At 41.8% G+C, this 17,387-nt stretch overlaps 1 protein-coding gene across 6 annotated transcripts in view; it reads right to left on the minus strand.

Annotated features, from left to right (window-relative positions):
* The window catches only part of SETX (senataxin), a 62,212-nt gene that overhangs the window by 38,432 nt on the left and 6,393 nt on the right, over positions 1–17,387 (minus strand). For all 6 annotated transcript variants that reach the window (XM_006104398.3, XM_023745682.1, XM_023745679.1 and 3 more), the window contains 7 exons: positions 13,852–14,041; positions 11,507–11,714; positions 6,986–7,095; positions 4,449–4,668; positions 3,565–3,684; positions 615–786; positions 406–493 (listed from right to left, as the gene is read on the minus strand). In XM_006104398.3, coding sequence (XP_006104460.2) covers positions 406–493; positions 615–786; positions 3,565–3,684; positions 4,449–4,668; positions 6,986–7,095; positions 11,507–11,714; positions 13,852–14,041 — 1,108 coding nt within the window. The remainder of the gene's footprint in view (positions 1–405; positions 494–614; positions 787–3,564; positions 3,685–4,448; positions 4,669–6,985; positions 7,096–11,506; positions 11,715–13,851; positions 14,042–17,387) is intronic.

The raw sequence follows: 17,387 nt of genomic DNA on the forward strand, positions 1-17,387 counted from the left end.
AGCTAACAGCCCATTTACAAAAGGGACTCTAATTTATTAAGTCTTGTCTGTGGGTTATGCCTGCCTGTAAATATCGTATATAAAAGTGGCTCTGTTGATTGCTGTTTTGTGTGTCTGTGATATTTGGTTTTGCTAGCCAAGCAGTCCCTTAGCCCTCTCTTTCACAGAAACGTGTGTCAGAGTAATCACTCATCCGTTGCTCAGGGTCTGCTGGTCAGCCCCAGCAGTAAAGTCCATTATTTCTCCCGTGCACAATACATCTGGTTCAACCATAAAGCCTTTATGCAGCAACTGATTCAGAATAGATACATGTCATAAAATAAGCAATTCAACTAATTATGTAGAACATGGTCTTACAATGCAAAGGTTATACAATGTCATCTTAATGCTCAAACTGTTTTATACCTTTTTGGTCTTTTCAGGGTTATAATTGTACACAATCTGGCTGCAAGTCACCATATCATCCATACACGACTCTGGTTCTGACTTGGCCCTTAAATATTAAGAAAAAACAGAAATTACAGAAATGAAGGGGGAAAGAAAACCCCTATTGTTAAGATACAACAGAGTTCCTTACAGATAACTTTGAGATCCTGACACACTATGGAACTAACCTCACAGAGCTGTTCCGTATATTCTGGATCTCTCTGTTGTAGCTTTCATTGTCGATAATGGTCTGAAAGGCCTCAATAGGATCAATAAGTTGACCCCAGACCTTAGATCCCAGGCGATCCAAAATGACCATGAAACAGTGCAATGCTGGCCAGAAAGGATCTTCACTATCATCTGAAATACAATGGAGTTATTGCCAAATTAGAAAACAATTAGAAAAGATACGAAAATATATTGAGAATTAAACATTCTTTATCTGGGTAGGAACAAAACTAAAAACAAAGCAGCAAGTAATTGAAAGCAAAGCACTGCCAATTTCAGGTTTTAAAAAGCTGGCAAGCTCTGGCTGGCATGCTGAATGGTTAGAGGATTGGCCTGAGAACCATAGGGTTGAGGGTCCCGGGTTCGACTCTGGTCAAGGGCATGTACCTGAGTTGCAGGTTCCCTACCCCAGTTGGGCCGAGTACAGGAAGCAACCAATTGATGTGGGTCTCTCACATCAATGTTGTTTTTTTTCTTTCCCCTTTCTAAAATTAATGGAAAAATATCCTCCAGTGAGGATTAACAACAAAAAAAGCTGGCAAAATTTTAATTTGTTTTTGCATATTTTTCAAGCAATACTATACGCCTCTAAAAATTTTTTAAATGGAGAACAAATTTATATAGTCTAGGTCAGTGGTCGGCAAACTGCGACTCGCGAGCCACATGCAGCTCTTTGGCCCCTTGAGTGTGGCTCTTCCACAAAATACCACGTGCGGGCGCGCACGTACAGTGCGATTGAAACTTCGTGGCCCATGCGCAGAAGTCGGTATTTTGTGGAAGAACCACATTCAAGGGGCCAAAGAACCGCATGTGGCTCGCGAGCCGCAGTTTGCCGACCACTGGTCTAGATAAACCCAACTTTCCCACCATTTGCCACACCTGAAGCCATCTTTTCTATCCAATTCACCTTCTCCCAGAACTCCCTGCATTAAATCACACAAGAGAAGTAGAGGAAAGAAAGGGGAAAGAAAAACTTGGTATTTCCAGATGTAAGCAAAGCCCAGGATTCAGCAAGGCTAATGGGTAAGCAAAGCCGCATAACCTTTATCCACCCAACTGCAGCATGGCTTGTTGGAATCTACTTCCCTCCAGTGGCAGGAATTCCCATGACTCACAAGCTCTAACTTCTAGTCCTTTCCCTATTCTCTATCAGACATGCAGTGGCAAGATACTGCCCCACTCAAGGGCCTCCAATTGCTCCTTAATGTCTTCTAAGGAAATTCAAAGTCCTCAGTCAAGCACTTACAGTCTTCCTCTATTGTTCTTCTCCAGTTTTATCTGTCACCCCCCCCATAATCACTCCCTAGCTATAGCACAAACAAATAGCTGGCTTTTTCCCAAACAAGAACCAGAATGCCTTCACTACCAGTACCACCCCTCAAAGCCCTATCCACCCAGGTCCAGCTCCAAAGCTTCCTCCATGTCACACATTGCCCAGCCATGTCATCTTCTACAGTACCTGACCCTTCCTTTGGAGGCAAATGCTCTGACTGTGACTGTTGTTTTGTAGTCACCTAGAACCTCCAGTTTTACTGCGCTCGAGACGCTTAGAGTCTAGTTTTTCATCATAGTCAGTCATACAGACCATATCATGTACTTTCTTTTTTTTTTTAACATATTTTTATTGATTTCAGAGAGGAAGGGAGAGGGAGAGAGAGAGATAGAAACATCAGTGATGAGAGAGAATCATTGATTGGGTGCCTCCTGCGCACCCCCTACTAAGGGATCGAGCCTGCACCTGGGCATGTGCCCTTGACAGGAATCGAACCTGGGACCTTTCAGTCCGCAGGCCGACGTTCTATCCACTGAGCTACACCGGCTAGGGCTCATATACTTTCTTAAGCTCTACTACAGCTGACACATGTCTCGTAAACTGTCAAATTAAGGAAGAATGTCATCAGTTAGTTGAAGACAATTAAGAAAGGTTTCAGAAGTGTGTCATTCTAAAGGTTAGAGGAGCGGGATTAACAGAGAGAACAAAATTATATGTGCAAGGCATTCAAAAAGAAATGAACATCTTATGTAGTAAATGCCGGCAAACAAACTCATAAAAACCTTAATTAGGAATAATCTAGCAAGAAAGAATAACATTAAATATTTTAGAATCTCCCACAAATGAGTTTATATCCACACTGAGGTTGCTTAAAGGGAAGTCAAAGTGGGAAAATTAAATTCACAATGTTTTTGTAGGATCTGGCTGCGTGGTCTTTATTAGTGATTCAGTCCTTCATAAAGGAGACAAGATTAGAAACACTTAAGCACAAATCCTCCCTTGATACAACCATGAGCGAAAGAAAGCTGGTCTGATGATAAACATGACTACATGGTTCAGACCTATTTTCTAGACTCTCTGAGCAGCCTGCCAGCGCAGGTCCTGTGGTGATGGACATGCTCTGTAGCTGTACTGACTGCTCAGTACAGAAGCCACCAGGCACATGAGGCTAAGTACCTGAAATACGAGGGGCCTGAAAAACTAAATTTTTACTTTCATTGTAATTTAAACAGCCACATTTGGCTAGCAGTCACCATGTTGGACAGTGAAACAATAGAGAACCAAAATGAAATGAAGAACCAGGAGAAAAGAAAAACAGTGGGACAGGGAGACTTTCTCTACAATTTTAACTGTTGCCATTAGAAATTTATCTCCTATAGAGTCTACTCTTAATTCTACCACTAACTGGGTGTTTCAACATGAAAAAGTGACTTCCCTGGGCTTCCATCTCTTCTTTTATGAAAGGTGTTGAATTAAACTCTAAAGGTCCCTTCCCATTTAGGATTCTGAATCTGTGAACTAACCCATAAAATGTTTTTTCTCCACACTATACACACAATTCTTGCAGTGACACCAGTATTTTAAAAGTGCGTCACCATCAGAGCATTCAAAAGCACTTAGCGAAGCAAGCGTCTTACCCTCTGACTGCCTCTTCATGGTGTGAAGTATTGACTGCATGAAATCATTCTGTTTGTCTGAGCCCAACAACAGTGAATCCATGGCTTGCTCCTCGAGAATGGTCAGCAGCATGCAAATCCCTGGAAGATTGTTTACGGGTTTCTTTAATGGATTAAGTAGCACCACCCTCATGCTTCCTCTCATTCAGGTGGCAAAGAATACCAAGGCAGAAAGATGAAGCAAAGCAGAATCCAGTTCCTCTAACATTTAACTCTGATGTCTTCATAGACATCTATTCCTAAGTAAAAGGACTTCAGACTAATTTGAGAATAAAACGGGAACATGGTATGAATTTGGTTAGAAAACAATTTCTAAGATGACTACCGCACAATCTATATTTCATGTCTAAGATGGCTTCAATTTTAAGATCACCATATTTCACGTACCAACCACTACCAAATAGGACTCATAACTGAAAGACTTAAATTCAATAAAGTAGGGTGGAACTATTTTGAGTCAGCTTAGAACTTGTTGAAAACCAAAGCTAGTATCTCTTCTTATCAGGAAATATTTTACAGATGGAAAAAGAGGCATTAAACCTTCTTAAACTAGATCAAACCCTATCAAAGTCTACCACTTTATCAATATTTTTTATATCTAATATTGTTTCAAATAAAATATTTGCTATACTTGAAAATGTATTTCTTATACAGATTGTTTCTAGGATAAATATTTAAAAACAAGATGTGTAGTTATGTCAATTTAATGACAAAAGAATTGGAAACTATGAAATCCTGTATTTAGCAACTTTGATAAGATTATCAAAAGAGATCACTTCCTTTGCAGGATACTCATAAGAACTACAGGAAAATACTAAGGATATTTGTGTAATGACAATACTTACCTAACCAATAGTTTTTGTAGTTGGAAGTGTCATACATGTGTGGAGGCAGGATGATCAATTTACCCTTCTCAAGGACAGTAGTAGTATAAATGTCTGTATTTTCTAAAAGCCCCAATTCAATGACTTTAAAAAGGCAAGTCAAAACCTCTTGTAAGTCATAATAATCGTCTCTGTCCACTTTTCCCAAGCCTTTTGCAGTTAGGATAGCCCAACGACGAACCTATAAGCACAACATATTCGTCACTTCATTCAACAAATAATTGTCTCCACACACCAAAAACCTACTTAAGATAATAGGATTCCCTATAGATTTTAAAAGACACAAAATACTAGGTCCTGGGCATGTAGCCCGCTGATTAGAGTGTCATCAGACAGGCCAAGGTTATGGGTTCAATCCCTGGTAAGATGCATACAAGAACCAACCCATGAATGTACAAATTAGTGGGACAACAAATAGATATTCCTTCCTTCCTTCCTCCCTCCCACCCTCCCTCCCTTTCCTTCTCCCTTCCCTCTCTCTCTAATCAATTTTAAATAAGACAAAGACAAAAATATCTATTTTTTTAAAAAGACAAAAGAGTCCTGGCTGGTTTGGCTCAGTGGACAGAGTGTCACCTGCAGACTAAAGGATCCCGGGTTCAATTCCAGACAAGGGCACATGCCTGGCCATGGGCTTGATCCCTAGTGCGGGCGTGCAGGGGGCAGCCAATCAAAGATTCTCTCTCATCTTTGATGTTTCTATCTCTCTCTCCCTTCCTCTTTGAAATCATTAAAAATATATTTTAGCCCTAACTGGCTTGGCTCAGTGGATAGAGCGTCAGCCTGCGGACTGAAGGGTCCCAGGTTCGATTCTGGTCAAGGGCATATACCTTGGTTGCGGGCGCGTCCCCAGTAGGGGGTGTGCAGGAGGCAGCTGATCGATGTTTCTAACTCTCTATCCCTCTCCCTTCTTCTCTGTAAAAAATTAATAAAATATATTAAAAAATATATATATATATTAAAAAATGTTTTTAAACACAAGAGCCATAGCCAGTTAGTTGCTCAATGGTTAGAGCACCAGTCCACGAGCCGAAGGGTCACGGGCTCAATTCTGGTCAAGGGCACATACCTGGGTTGCAGGCTCAACCCCGGCCCCAGTTTGGGCGAGTGTGGGAGGCAACCAATCGATGTTACTCTCTCACATTGAAGATTCTTTATGTCTCTCCCACTCTCTTCTACTCTCTAAAAAAACCATGGAGTCCTAGCTGGTTTGGCTCAGCAGATAGAGCATCAGCCTGTGTACTGAAGGGTCCTGGGTTTGATTCCGGTCAAGGGCACATCCCCAATAGGGAGTGTGCAGGAGGCAGCCGATCAATGGTTCTCTCTCATCATTGATGTTTCTATCTCTCTCTCTCTCCCCTTTCTTCTCTGAAATCAATTTTTTTAAAAAAGTTAAAATTAAAAAATAAAATCCTATATAATAAAAGGCTAATATACAAATTGTCCCCTCAACTGGGAGTTCGACCGGGAGTTCGACCAGGGACAGAACTGGCCGGCCAATCACCTGTGGCCCCTCCCCCGGCCGGCCCAGACAGATCAGCCCTGATTACGGCAGGCCAGCTGCCCCACTCGTGCATAAATTAATGCACCAGGCCTCTAGTAAAAAGATAAAAACTTTTTAAAAAATGGAAAAAATATCCTTGGGTGAGAATTAACAACAACAAAAATAGTTATTTTAGGCATGGAGATGGTATTGTTTTGTTTTTTCCCAATGTCAGTGTAGGGAGATGCTATGCTCGCCTCCCACCACCACCACATCAAAATTACAACTAAATTATAAAATTACCATCCTTAAGAACCACCTGAAAACTAGCTGGACATAACCCTACAACCAAGTCCTTATCTTTTAGAGACATGTTCTGACGCATTTTATGGATGAAATGCTCTGGTGTCTCAGGTTTGCTCCAATGAATCCAAAAGGGGAGCACACTGTCAACCATATATTGATAATTGACGCTCAGTGATGAACATACAGGGGTTCACTATACCATCCTACTTGTGTACGTTTGCAATTTTCCATAACAGAACATTTTAAAAAGGGAAGAAAAGTGAAAAGAGGAACCTCAAGAGAAAAACCTCTGCAACAAGCTCCATGGCAGGGTCGACACCCTGGCGCTCTCTGCTGCGGTTCCTGCCGCAGTTTGTTCTGATTCCTGGTCCTCATTCCTAGCACTGAGGAACTGACTTCCCATCCCTGCCCCTCCCCACACCCGCACCTACTAGTAAAATAACTTTTCTATCACTGTAACTGGCACTGCCACGTGTTTGGAGTGGGGCAGGCAGACAAGAAGAGCAGGAGAGAGCAGTGCTGCTCTGGCTCAGGTCCTGCCCTGGAAGAGGTAACATTACTCTCTTCTTTGTCTTCTGAGCTGAAGCAGCACCTGTCAGAGGTATTCTGACAAACATTTTAAACAAAATACACATGGAAGCCTCTCATACAGCTATCTACACGTGCAAAAATATCATATGTCCTTCCGTCGTCTAACACTCATACTCACCATTTCGTTGGGATGGACCAAAAACAAATAGATTCCGGGCTGTTTCTCAAAAACCTGAAAGGAGCAATTGGCTTGTTCCATCCGACAAAGTGCTTCAACACATAACTCATCTAAATAGAAAAATAAGGCAGTGCACATAAGATGTACATTTTATCAACTTACCGAGAGTACTTAAATCTGGCCCCTTCGCTTGTTTTGTAAGTAAATGAAAACCTGTCCCTTGTAAATGTAGGAACACTATGTACCTATCTGAAATAATAACTGATCCCAGTATGGTTCCTATGAATTATTCTGACTTTACTAGTATATACTTTTTTTTTATTTTTTACTCCTGGCAAATTATCTCCATAGGGTATCCTCTTAGAAGTATGGTTACAGGTCCAATTCCAATAGCATTTTACATTTTGACTCATGTGGACTTTATCTGGTACTGGAGCGATAAGGAAAGTCAGCTTCCCTTCCTCTCACCCCCATTGGCTATTTTGTCCTCCTCTCATTTATCAAAACATCCATTTTCTCCACTGGTTTGAAATGCTACCATCATCAAACACTAAATTCCTCAAATACACCTGGTTGATATCTGGACACTACACTGCTCCACTATGTGAGCACTGTTCTAACCCCTGTTACTTTAAGGAAATGTCTTCATTACTCTTTCAAAATAGACTCATACACTCACTCTATCAGATGAAGCAATTTCAGTTTGTTAAGCTTCAAAGAATATTGGAAGTGGCAGGCTTGGGGAGGAGGGATAATGGCTTGAAAAGCATGAGGGGAGCTCCTGGGGCACTGACATCATTTCTTTAGCTGAGTGGTGGCCACAAAAGCTGTGTTTGGTTGTGAAAAAATATCAAGCTTACATATTTTCCTGGATGTAGTATTCTTCGATAAATATTCTAAAAATGACTTGTTGGAATTTATAGATTTTTAAATCTATTTTAATGTATTTAGATTTAACCAAATCTTTAGATCAACTTTCCCTTACTGACATAAGTTAAAAAACATCACAAGAAAGCAATGAGAAAGATCCATAATGTGCGTTATTCTATAGAGCCACTCCAGTCTCAACAAGTCACTTAAGGAGGAAAAGAGCCACTCCAACGAAAAGGTGTGTGGGCATGTGTGCATGAATATACTCTTTTGGATTAAAAGAGATCTAAGAAAGGAGAACCAAATGTAATGTATGAATCCCTGACTGGACTCTATTTAAACAAACCAGCCAAAAACCATTATTTTGTGACTGCTGGAAAAATGTAAATATGGAGTAGATATTAAATGTGTTATTTTGTTAGATATGATAAAGCAGGAAAATGTCTTTTACTTTTAATAGATTCATATTAAGAAATGCAAACATAGAGAGGAAACCAAGATGGCGGCATAGGTAAACACCGGAAATTGCTGCCTCACACAACCACTTCAAAAATACAACTAAAAGACAAAATGGACATCATCCAGAACCACAGGAAGGCTGGCTGAGTGGAAATTCTACAACTAGAAGGAAAGAGAAAAGCATACCGAGACTCAGAGGAGGTGCGGTGTGGAAGCAAAGTGCAGAGGTATGGAGGTGCACGCGGAAAGGGCTAGAGGCTGAGGACACGGTTGTCTTTTTCAATCGGAAGGGACTCTCAAGCTCCCGACTGCTCTGAACTCCAGTTCTGGGCGAGTCTCTGGGGACCCAGACTCACATGGGGAGAGGCTAGACTGTCTGGCATGGGTCGGACCTCGAGGGTGACTTTCTCTCAGAGGTGCTTGCAGCGATTACTGGGACACTGAGAAGCGGGGCCTCTTAGGGCAGGACTGAGGAGCAGCCATAGCTGCTTGCTCCGCCCTGTTGATCCCCTGGGACCCTGTCCTGCCCAAACTGTGTGCTGGCTTTTCCATATGAAAGGCCTGGCCCTTTGCAATCTGAAAATTACCTATCCAACTGCAGCTGGCCCAAGGCCCCACAGCAGCTTGCATTCCTTCAGCAGCAGCTTGAGCTCCTGCTGGGTAGCCTCAGGCAGAGGCTAAATTAGCACCTCCTTAGCGATCCAAGAGCCAGTGTACCCAGTGGTCAGAGTGGGACCATCCAGATTACAACTCCTCAGATCCATAAGGGACACACTCAGGGGGCAGACTCAGTGAGCACCAAAGCCCCACTGAAGCAAGTCTGTCTCCAGCCCAGAAGTTCTCCCACTGCAGACACAGCTGATTCTCACAGCCAATTGGCCTGGAGGTCAATTCCTCCCAGTGATACCTACAACAATCAAGGCTTAACTACAACAAGACTGTGCACACAGCCCACAAGGGGGTGCACCAAGAGTGTCCACCTCAGGTAATTGGGGAGGCTGAGCCACTGGGCCCTATAGGACATCTAGCACAGAAAGCCACTCTATCAACACAGGGAAGCATAAAAAATGCGGAGACAAAGAAACAGGTCACAAATGACAAAAATGGAGGAAAGCAAACTACTGGATATAGAGTTCAAAACCACACTTCTAAGGTTTTTCAAGAATTTTCCAGAAACTGCCGATAAACTTAGTGAGACACTCAAGAAATCTAGTGAGAATGCCGATAAATTTAATGAGATCCTCAATAAGTCTAGTGAGACCCTCGAGGTTGTGAAAAAGGACCAACTAGAAATTAAGCATACACTGACTGAAATAAAGAATATTATACAGACTTCCAACAGCAGACTAGAGGATCGCAAGAATCAAGTCAAAGATCTGAAATACGAAGAAGCAAAAAACATCCAACCGGAAAAGCAAAATGAAAAAAGAATCCAAAAATACGAAGATAGTGTAAGGAGCCTCTGGGACAACTTCAAGCGTACCAACATCCAAATTATAGGGGTGCCAGAAGGAGAGAGAGAGCAAGATATTGAAAACCTATTTGAAGAAATAATGACAGAAAACTTCCCCTACCTGGTGAAAGAAATAGACTTACAAGTCCAGGAAACGCAGAGAACCCCAAACAAAAGGAATCCAAAGAGGACCACACCAAGACACATCATAATTAAAATGCCAAGAGCAAAAGACAAAGACTCTTAAAAGCAAGAGAAAGACAGTCCAAGGGAGAACCCATAAGACTGTCAGCTGATTTCTCAACAGAAACTTTGCAGGCCAGAAGGGAGTGGCAAGAAATATTCAAAGTGATGAATACCAAGAACCTACAACCAAGATTACTTTATCCAGCAAAGCTATCATTCAGAATTGAAGGTCAGATAAAGAGCTTCACAGATAAGGAAAAGCTAAAGGAGTTCATCACCACCAAACCAGTATTATATGAAATGCTGAAAGGTATCCTTTAAGAAGAGGAAGAAGAAGAAAAAGGTACAGACACAAATTATGAACAACAAATACACATCTATTTTCAAGTGAATCTAAAAATCAAGTGAATAAATAATCTGATGAACAGAATAAACTGGTGATTATAATAGAATCAGGGGCATAGAAAGGGAGTGGACTGACTATTCTCGGAGGGGGGGGAAGAGGTGTGGGGGATGCGGGAAGAGACTGGACAAAAATCGTACACCTATGGATGAGGACAGTGGGGGGGCGGGGGAGTTAGGGCAGAGGGTGGGGTGGGAACCGGGTGGAGGGGAGCTATGGGGGGAAAAAGAGGAATAACTGTAATAATCTGAACAATAAAGATTTAATTAAAAAAAAGAAAAAGAAATATACTGATGCCTAAACAAAAAAAAAAGAAAAGAAATGCAAACATAAACAACCAAAATCTAGGCAACCAAACAATTGGTATTTAATGTTAAAAAATAATATTACTGAAAATAACATTAGTGATTACTGAAAATTACTGCAGCCAGTGGTTCCCAGACAGATTCTGCCTCTCCACAGCCCTGCCCCCAACTTCTAAGAGGCATCTGGGTACTTTCTGGAGATATTTTTGGTTTTCACAACTGGGGTGGGGGAGAGTGGGGTACTACAGCATTTAGCAGACAGAGGCCAGAGATGCTGGTACTCATCCTACAGTGCACAGGACAGCCCCACAACGAAGAATAATCCAGCCTAAAATGTCAATAGTGCTGGCCAGCTGGCATGGCTCAGTGGTTGTCACAGCTCAATTCCTGGTCAGAGCACATGCCAGAGTTGCAGGCTCCATCCCCAGTGTGGAGAGTGCAGAAGGCAGCCGATCAATGATTCTTTCTCATCCTTGCTGTTTCTGTCTCTCCCTCTCCCATCCTCTCTGAAATCAATAAAAATGTATTTAAAAAAAAAAAAGTCAATCCTGCCAAGGTTGAGAAAAACACAAGAAAAAAATGAACTGAATGAAGAGATGAATAAAACATATAATAAAGCAAATACAGCAAGATGTTCACTACCGTGGAATCTATGTGGTGTATACATGGTGTTTACTACATAATTTACTTTATGTTTGGAAACTTTGATGACAAAATGTTGGGAAAAATATTAAATATCCTAACTATATGTTTAACAAACAGATTTTCATATAAATAAGCCTAGATTCTTATAATCCTTGAAATAATAAAACTGATACAACCTGTAGAACATCCAAGATACTCACTAACATGCTCATGTAAAAGCAGATAAGGGTATTTCAGGATTTCGAGAAGAGGAACTCGAAGCTTATTCTCAAAGTCTTGGCCAGTGAAGTCAAACGGTTGTTCCTCTCCATTGTTTTCTATGATATATAATTCATCATCTTCCATTTCTGGTTTCATAGATTTTTCAAAGTGATTTATGAGACGTAAGGTTTCTAATTCCCATAAAACCTACAGGAAAAGAAGAATGGGCAGTGCGCTTTATATCTTGTTATATCAACAAAATATACTGGATGTCATGATCTTTCTGAAAGCCTTTTCCTAAGCATTAAGATGCAGAATTTTAAAGTAGACATCACAGCCTTTGCCGGTTTGGCTCAGTGGATAGGGCATCGGGCCTGCAGACTGAAGGGTCCCAGGTTCGATTCCAGCCAAAGGCACATGCCAGGGTTGCAGGCTCAATCCCCAGCAGGGGGTGTGCAGGAGGCAGATGAGCAATGATTCTCTCTCATCACTGATGTTTCTCTCTCTCTCTCCCTCTCCCATCCTCTCTGAAATCAATAAAGAAATATGTAAAGAAAAAAGAAAGGAAGCCAAATCTGTGTTTGGTATTTAATGTTAAAAAATAAAGTAGACATCACATATTAGATTTATTTGAAGAAAAAGTCACTATGGCCACATTTATGATACATGAATGAGCACAGTAAACCCTCAATTTTGCGGACCTCGATTTAAGATTTAACAGATAAAATTTCCAGTCCATATGTCATATGTGAAAATTAACACACTGTTAATTTTAAAATGCTTCTAACCATCATTTGCTTACAAATATTATTTTTTGTTATTACTTCAGTCATTTTTAAAAATATTTTTTTATTGATTTCAGAGAGGAAGGAAGACAGAAACATCAATGATGAGAGAGAATCACTGATCAGCTGCCTCCTGCATGCCCCACACTGGGGATCAAGCCCGCAACCCGGGCACATGCCCTGACCAGGAATCGAACCTCTTCCTCTATATATATCACCTCTATGGTCTGCGTTTTATTTTTTAAAATATGTTTTTATTGATTATTTTAGAAAGAGAGGGAGAAAGAGAAACATCAATTGCCCCCTACTGGGGCTTGAGCCTACTATCTGGGCATATGCCCTGACCAGGAATTGAACCTGTGCCCCTGAGTGCATGAGACAACACTCAACCAACTGAGCCACACAGGCCAGGGCAGTGTTCTATTTTTCATCACATAAATGTAATAAACCAAATATTCAAAGCTACATTTTTAAATATGTGTTACTTTGGCTTACTATGACTAGAAAATATGCTTGTGCTCAGAGGTTTATACCATTTACCCATTTAAAAATGAAGAGAAAAAAAATCAATAAAAACATAGCCCAAGCCATTCAGACACATGAATTTATAACACTGTCAAATATACTGATAAACTGACATGAACCAACCCCCTCCCCATACATCACTTCATTTCATAAAATTGTTTTATATCATAACTAGAGGTCCTGGCCGATTTGGCTCAGTGGATAGAGCATCGGCCTGTGGACTGAAGGGTCCCGGGTTTGTTTCTGGTCAAGGGCACATGCCTGGGTTGCAGGCTTAATCCCCAATAGGGGGTGTGCAAAAGGCAGCCAATCAATGCTTCTTATTGTTGATATTTCTATCTCTCTCTCCCTCTTCCTTCCTCTCTGAAATCAATCAAAATATGTTTAAAAAACAAACAAACAAAAAACCTAGAGGCCTGGTGCACAAAATTCAGGTATTTTGGGGGTGGGGTGGGGGTAAAGGGCCCCTCAGCCCAGCCTGCACCCTCTCACAGTCCGGGAGCCTTCAGGGGATGTCTGATTGACGGCTTAGTCCCACTACCCCAAGGGGAACGGAACTAAGCCATAAGTCGGACATCCTTAGTGCTGCCACAGAGGCAGGAGAGGCTCCTGCCACCGTCTCTGCACTTGCCAGCCATGAGCCTGGCTTCTGGCTGAGTGGCGCTCCCTCTGTGGAAGTGCACTGCCCACCAGGGGGCAGCTCCTGCATTGAGCATCTGCCCCCTGGTGGGCAGTGCACATCATAGCAACCGGTCGTTCTGCCATTCGGTCAATTTGCATATTAGCCTTTTATTATATGGGATGACTCAAAGTGAGAGGTCATACAGTTCTGTTTTAGGTTTTAATTCAATTCCACCAGTTAATGGCCACTGATTCAGCACCTACTATATAGCAGGGAATGAATTAGGTACTAGAGGTATGTATCAGCCTTTAAAGTTTAAATTATCAGTTCCCTGAATGCTTCTAAAGAGTTCAAATTTATTCTCTTCCTAGTTATCAAGCTCCGAAAAACATTCCCCTGTAATGTAAATTACCTCATGCAACAATGGCAGTTTGTCCCTTGCTTTGTGGTACTCGGTCACACACTCTAAGCAGTAGCAGAGGTCTTCATTTGCTGTCTGGAATTCACTGGACTGGGTCCTGGATGCATAGTGCTGTAGGAACTCAATGGCGGAAACGCCACCTGGCGTACACCAGCAACATGTGCTCATTATGTACCTGGATCTAGGAAACAAAACAAAGACTAAAGATAAACAAAACAACATTTTAGGCCTATTCTGTGTGAAGAATGGGTACATTTCCTCAAATGACCATCACCCTCAACTGAGAACGTACCTCAACCACATTGAGAACCACCTGCTGGCCAGCTGTCAATAATGGACTAACTCAAATCTGAGCCCACTCCTCAAAACTTTCTTTGACACATGAAAAATATAACAAAATGAAAGCAACTTTGTTAGTTGTAAACATCATAAGGCAATACAGTTGTGCTATAGAAAAGGCTCAAAACTATGTCATCTACATATATAAGATTAATATGCTAAGTGTCCGACAGTCTAGGTCCGTGGTCGGCAAACTGCGGCTCACGAGCCACATGCAGCTCTTTGGCCCCTTGAGTGTGGCTCTTCCTAAGCCTTAGGAGTACCCTAATTAAGTTAATAACAATGTACCTACCTATATAGTTTAAGTTTAAAAAATTTGGCTCTCAAAAGAAATTTCAATCGTTGTTCTGCTGATATTTGGCTCTGTTGACTAATGAGTTTGCCCACCACTGGTCTAGGTAATGATGTCACGTAGCAACACCCAACTTCCTCTCCCTAGCAACTAGCCTCCTTGCAGTTTCTTCAGCCCAGGAACATGACTTGCTTTATAGCCAGGTGCAAACATTTCACACTTTAACCAAATGTCTGTGAAGTGTTTTCCGGTGCCTCATCTCATTTGATCCTCACAGAAGTCCTGGAGTAGGTGGATAGGAAACTCGGTGGAGTCCTATTTTCTTTTCATTAGCCAGAAAACAGACATTTAGAGAGCTCAGAAACTTGACCCAACTAAAAAGAAATGGTGGACCTTGAAAATGACTTCAGGTTTTCTCGCTGAGCAGAATACAGTCAAACACTGCTGCAGTTCAATATTTTACCCTTTGTTCTCCCTGTGTAATCTACAAAAATAATCTGCTTCATGTTGATATTTACTGCTGTGTTGCTAACAATTATCTGAAAGAGAAGTTGGTGCACTTCCTTGGGCTAGAAAAAGTTTAGCTAAATCAGAAAGCAGTTCTAATTAAGCAAGTTTATTCTATATCTATAAGAGACTAAGTTGACTCGCACATGCACGATACGTATAAAGCTCTCGCTGGTGCCAATGGCATGTGTGTGTTTCGATCTGTCATTGTTGATCATGGTTTTGGTTGACACTTCTATTATAAAGGGCAAATAGCGATATTAAAATATTTCCTCTTGCCGAAACTGGTTTGGCTCAGTGGATAGAGCGTCGGCCTTCGGACTGAAAGGTCCCAGGTTCGATTCCGGTCAAGGGCATGTACCTGGGTTGCAGGCACATCCCGAGTAGGAGATGTGCAGGAGGCAGCTGATGGATGTTTCTCTCTCATCGATGTGTCTAACTCTATCTCTTTCCCTTCCTCTCTGTAAAAAATCAATAAAATATATTTTTTAAAAAAAGAAAAAAAATATTTCTTCTAATTAATTTCTGTTCAATGTGCATGAATTCGTGCACCGGGCCACTAGTATTGAAGGAAAACATTCAGACAGAGAACTCTCCATGTTTCCAAAGCATGGATTTTGCATGTTCTCCTGAAGTACTGAGGCAGAGTCAAAAGCTCAAGAAACCTTTACACTCCCAAAAGCCACGTTCAAGAAATCCCTGGAAACATGAAAATCCATAAGTACTAACCCATACCAACCACTCCCACAGAGAAGGGTTTTCTCTTGTTTACAAAGTACGGATGCACATGAATTTGCCCACACGTGGTATTTTGTGGAAGAGCCACTCTACAGGGGCCAAAGAGCCGCATGTGGCTTGCAAGCTACGTTTTGCAGACCACGGGGTTAGGTCCATCTAGTTTATGAAGTGAACTATACCATGTGTGGACGTGCACGTACAGTGCGATTGAAACTTCGTGGCCTATGCGCAGAAGTCGGTATTTTGTGGAAGAACCACACTCAAGGGGCCAAAAAGCCACATGTGGCTCGCAAGCCACAGTTTGCCAAGCTGCAGTTTGCCGACCACTGACCTAACCATACATTCTCATCAGGGGTGATGTCATCCTCAAAGAGATAAAATTTGGTCAGTCCTATTCTTTTTATGTATAAAGCACACATATACATACGGTGCACAGATATATACTATATTGCTAGTATTAAAATTCATGGGAAATACACAGAAATGTCTCAACTGTTTCCTTTCAGGAAGGGAGAGAAGGGACAAAAAAAGGTTAAGAAACATGAATTGAATACTTGGGTAAAGAAACTTGGCAGTTTTGAATGCATATTACCCTAAAATTCAAATGACATCTTTTTGTTGTGATTAATCCTCAGCCGAGGATATTTTTTCCATTGGTTTTTAGAGTATAGGGAAGGAGAGAGGGAGGGAGGGAAAGAGGGAAAGGGGGAGAAAGGTAGAGACAGAGAGAACCATGGATGTGATGCTCCAACTACTGGGAAAAACCAGCCGGAGCCAGATGACATCTTAACAGAAATTATATCTTACTGCTGAGGCTTTGGTGGCATAATGCAAGTCCTTAAAATATCCTATATAATAAAAAGCTAATATGCTAAATGTCTGGTCGCCCGTTGAACCAATCAAAGCGTAATATGCTAATGATATGCTAAGGCCACTCAACTGCTTGCTATGACGTGCACTGACCACCAGGGGGCAGACCGTTGACCAGTTGCTCCAATTGGCAGGTTAGCTTGCTGTTGGGGTCCAGCCGATTGGTACTGAGCCAGACGGGCCGTACACACCCTGGAGCCCGGGAGCCCTTCTGCAGTCCCTCCCTGACTGCCCAACCTCCCACGTCTCTTCCCAGCCCTGATTGTGCACCTGTGCGGTCCCTCTGCCTGGCCTGTTCCCTCTCGAAATCTAGGACCCCTTGAGGGATGTCAGAGAGCCGGTTTCAGCCCAATCTTGCAGGCCAGACTGAGGGACCCCACTGGTACACGAACTCGTGCACTGGGCCTCTAAAAAAAGATATATATATATCGATATATTGATATAGGTATATATTTATCTCAGAGAGGAAGGGAGAGGGAGAAACACCAATGATGAGAATCATTGATTGGCTGCCTCCTGCACACTCCCTACTGGGGATCGAGCCTGAAACCCCAGGCATGTGCCTTGACGGGGAACCAAACCATGGTTCATAGGTCTACCCTCAACCACTGAACCACGCCAGCTGGGAGCCAGTTCTTGAAAATAAATTCATATTTAGAAAAATTCCTTACTTCCTTCTTGTATTCATGATTAAAGACTTATACATAAATATGTACTTATAATCAAATATATGTATTTGTCTTGGGAATTTTCTGAATTCATTAAGTATTAATTGTGTACT

This window comes from Myotis lucifugus, unplaced genomic scaffold, assembly GCF_000147115.1.
Source record: "Myotis lucifugus unplaced genomic scaffold, Myoluc2.0 scaffold_565, whole genome shotgun sequence".
NCBI lineage: Eukaryota > Metazoa > Chordata > Mammalia > Chiroptera > Vespertilionidae > Myotis > Myotis lucifugus.